The sequence below is a fragment of the Boleophthalmus pectinirostris genome, unplaced genomic scaffold, assembly GCF_026225935.1.
Source record: "Boleophthalmus pectinirostris isolate CB_2022bp ecotype Guang Dong unplaced genomic scaffold, ASM2622593v1 HiC_scaffold_23, whole genome shotgun sequence".
Taxonomy (NCBI): domain Eukaryota; kingdom Metazoa; phylum Chordata; class Actinopteri; order Gobiiformes; family Gobiidae; genus Boleophthalmus; species Boleophthalmus pectinirostris.
Window position 1 is genome coordinate 575,160 of NW_026571207.1, and position 2,500 is coordinate 577,659.

Genomic DNA, 2,500 nt, shown 5'->3' on the forward strand with positions numbered 1-2,500 from the left:
CTGGTTCTATTCCCTCTTACACCTCTTACACATATACATAGTATGTTGAGTGTTATAGAGGTTGTTGGTTCTACTCCCTCTCACACTTCTCTGAGCTTCTCTCTGATGCACATGCATAGTGTTATTATGTGCAGAGGTTGTTGGTTCTATTCCCTCTTACACCTATTACACATATACATTTCTTTAAATGTATGGTAGTATGTTGAGTCTTGTAGAGGTTGTTGGTTCTATTCCCTCTCACCCCCTGAGATTGTCCCTGAGGCTCATTTACATTGTGTTTGATTATGTTGGGTGTTATAGAGGTTGTTGGTTCGATTCCATCTCACCGTTTGAGCTTCTCTCTGATGCACATTTATAGTGTTATTATGTGCAGAGGTTGTTGGTTCTATTCCCTCCGAGGCTCATGTACATTGTGTTTTATTATGTTTAGTGTTATTATGTGCAGAGGTTGTTGGTTCTATTCCCTCCGGGGCTCATGTACATTGTGTTTTATTATGTTTAGTGTTATTATGTGTTGTAGAGGTTGTTGGTTCTATTCCCTCCGAGGCTCATGTACATTGTGTTTTATTATGTTTAGTGTTTTTATGTGTCACAGAGGTAGTTGGTTCTATTCCCTCCGAGGGTCATGTACATTGTGTTTTATTATGTTTAGTGTTATTATGTGCAGAGGTTGTTGGTTCTATCCCCTCTCACCCCTTGAGCTTGTCGCCGAGGCACATTCCGAAGCGGTTGGTTCCGGTCTCCATGCAGCGGCGGATCATGAGTCTGTAGCACGGCTCAAAGATGTGCAGGGGGCAGGGCACCGTGGGGAACGCCATGGTGCACACGAAGATCGGGACGCTTTTATTCAGACTGAAAACGAAAAGAAAACAGAAACAGAACTTTAAAAACGTGAAAAACAGAAGTATTTTTTTTAAACTTAGGCTGAGATGTAAAAAGTAAATCTGAATCGTCGTAAACATGCACAGCTCTTGGGTTGTGGCTTCCTGTGACGCGGCGCCATTTTGAGGACCGCTGACCGTTCAGGAGCGCTGATATTTTGTCTTTTATTGTTAATTGCCACGGTAACGGTCGTAACTTAGACCCAAGGAAAGTGTCATGAGGTGGAAAATCAGAATAAAACTACAAATTTTAAAATATTGTGATTCTATAAAGTAGTAGTAGTAATAGTAGCAGTAGTAGTACTGTTAGTAATAGTAGTAGTAGTAGAAATAGTAGTAGTAAAAGTAGTAGTTTTAGTAGTATTAGTAGCAGTAGTAGTAGTAGTAGTAGTAGTAGTAGTAGTAGAAGTAGTGGTAAAAGTAGTAGCAGTAGTAGTAGTAGTAGTAGTAGTAGTAGTAGTAATAATAGTAATAGTAGCAGTAGCAGTAGTAGCAGCAGTAGTAGTGGTAAAAGTAGTAGCAGTAGTAGTAGTAGTAGTAGTAATAGTAGTAGTAGCAGTAGTAGTAGCAGTAGTAGTAGTAGTAGTCGTAGTAATAGTAGTAGTAGTAACAGTAGTAGTAGTAGCAGTAGTAGCAGTAGTAGTAGTAGTAGTAGTAGTAGTAGTATTATAGTAATAGTAGTAGTGATAGTAGTTGTAGTAGCAGCAGTAGTAGTGGTAAAAGTAGTAGTAGTAGTAGTAGTAGTAGTAGTAGTAGTAGTAGTAGTAGTAGTAGTAGTAGTAATAGTAGTAGTAGTAGTAATAGTAGTAGTAGCAGTAGTATTGTAGTAATAGTAGTAGTAGTAGTAGTAATAGTTGTAGTAGTATTGTTGTAGTAGTAGTAGTAGTAGTATTGTAGTAGTTGTAGTAGTTAGTAGTAATAGTGGTATTGTAGTAGTAGTATTGTAGTAGTATTATAGTAGTATTGTAGTACTTTGAGAGCTCGTCCATCTCCTCCTGGTGTATTTTCTGTCGTTCTCTCAGTTCTGTGGGCAGATGTTTGGAGATGAGTTTCTCCATCAGAAGAGTCCGACAGAACTGCCTCCGCTCCAGGAACTGAAAAACAACACAACAACACACCCGTCAAGTACACAACAAGTACACAACGAGTACACGACGAGTACACGACAAGTACACGACAAGTACACAACGAGTACACGACGAGTACAACAAGACACAACGAGTACACAACAACGAACAACACACACGTACACACGACGAGTACAACGAGTACACACGAGTACACAAGTACACAACAAGTACACGACAAGTACACAACAAGTACACAACGAGTACACGACGAGTACACGACGAGTACACGACGACGAGTACACACAACGAGTACACGAACGAGTACACGAACGAGTACACAACACAAGTACACAACAAGTACACGACGAGTACACGACGAGTACACGACGAGTACACGACGAGTACACGAACGAGTACACGAACGACACAACGTACACAACACGAGTACACGACGAGTACACGACGAGTACACGACGAGTACACGACGAGTACACGACGAGTACACGACGAATACACAACACAACTGCCTCTGCTCCAGGAACTGAAAAA

General features: G+C 40.6%; 1 protein-coding gene across 1 annotated transcript in view; it reads right to left on the bottom strand.

Annotated features, from left to right (window-relative positions):
* Window positions 1-2,500, bottom strand: part of LOC110174854 (LON peptidase N-terminal domain and RING finger protein 3-like) — a 32,815-nt gene that overhangs the window by 8,007 nt on the left and 22,308 nt on the right. The window contains exons 9-10 of the mRNA XM_020940964.2: window positions 1,854-1,975; window positions 694-852 (exon numbers count right to left, since the gene is read on the bottom strand). Of these exons, the coding sequence (XP_020796623.2) occupies window positions 694-852; window positions 1,854-1,975 (281 nt within the window). The remainder of the gene's footprint in view (window positions 1-693; window positions 853-1,853; window positions 1,976-2,500) is intronic.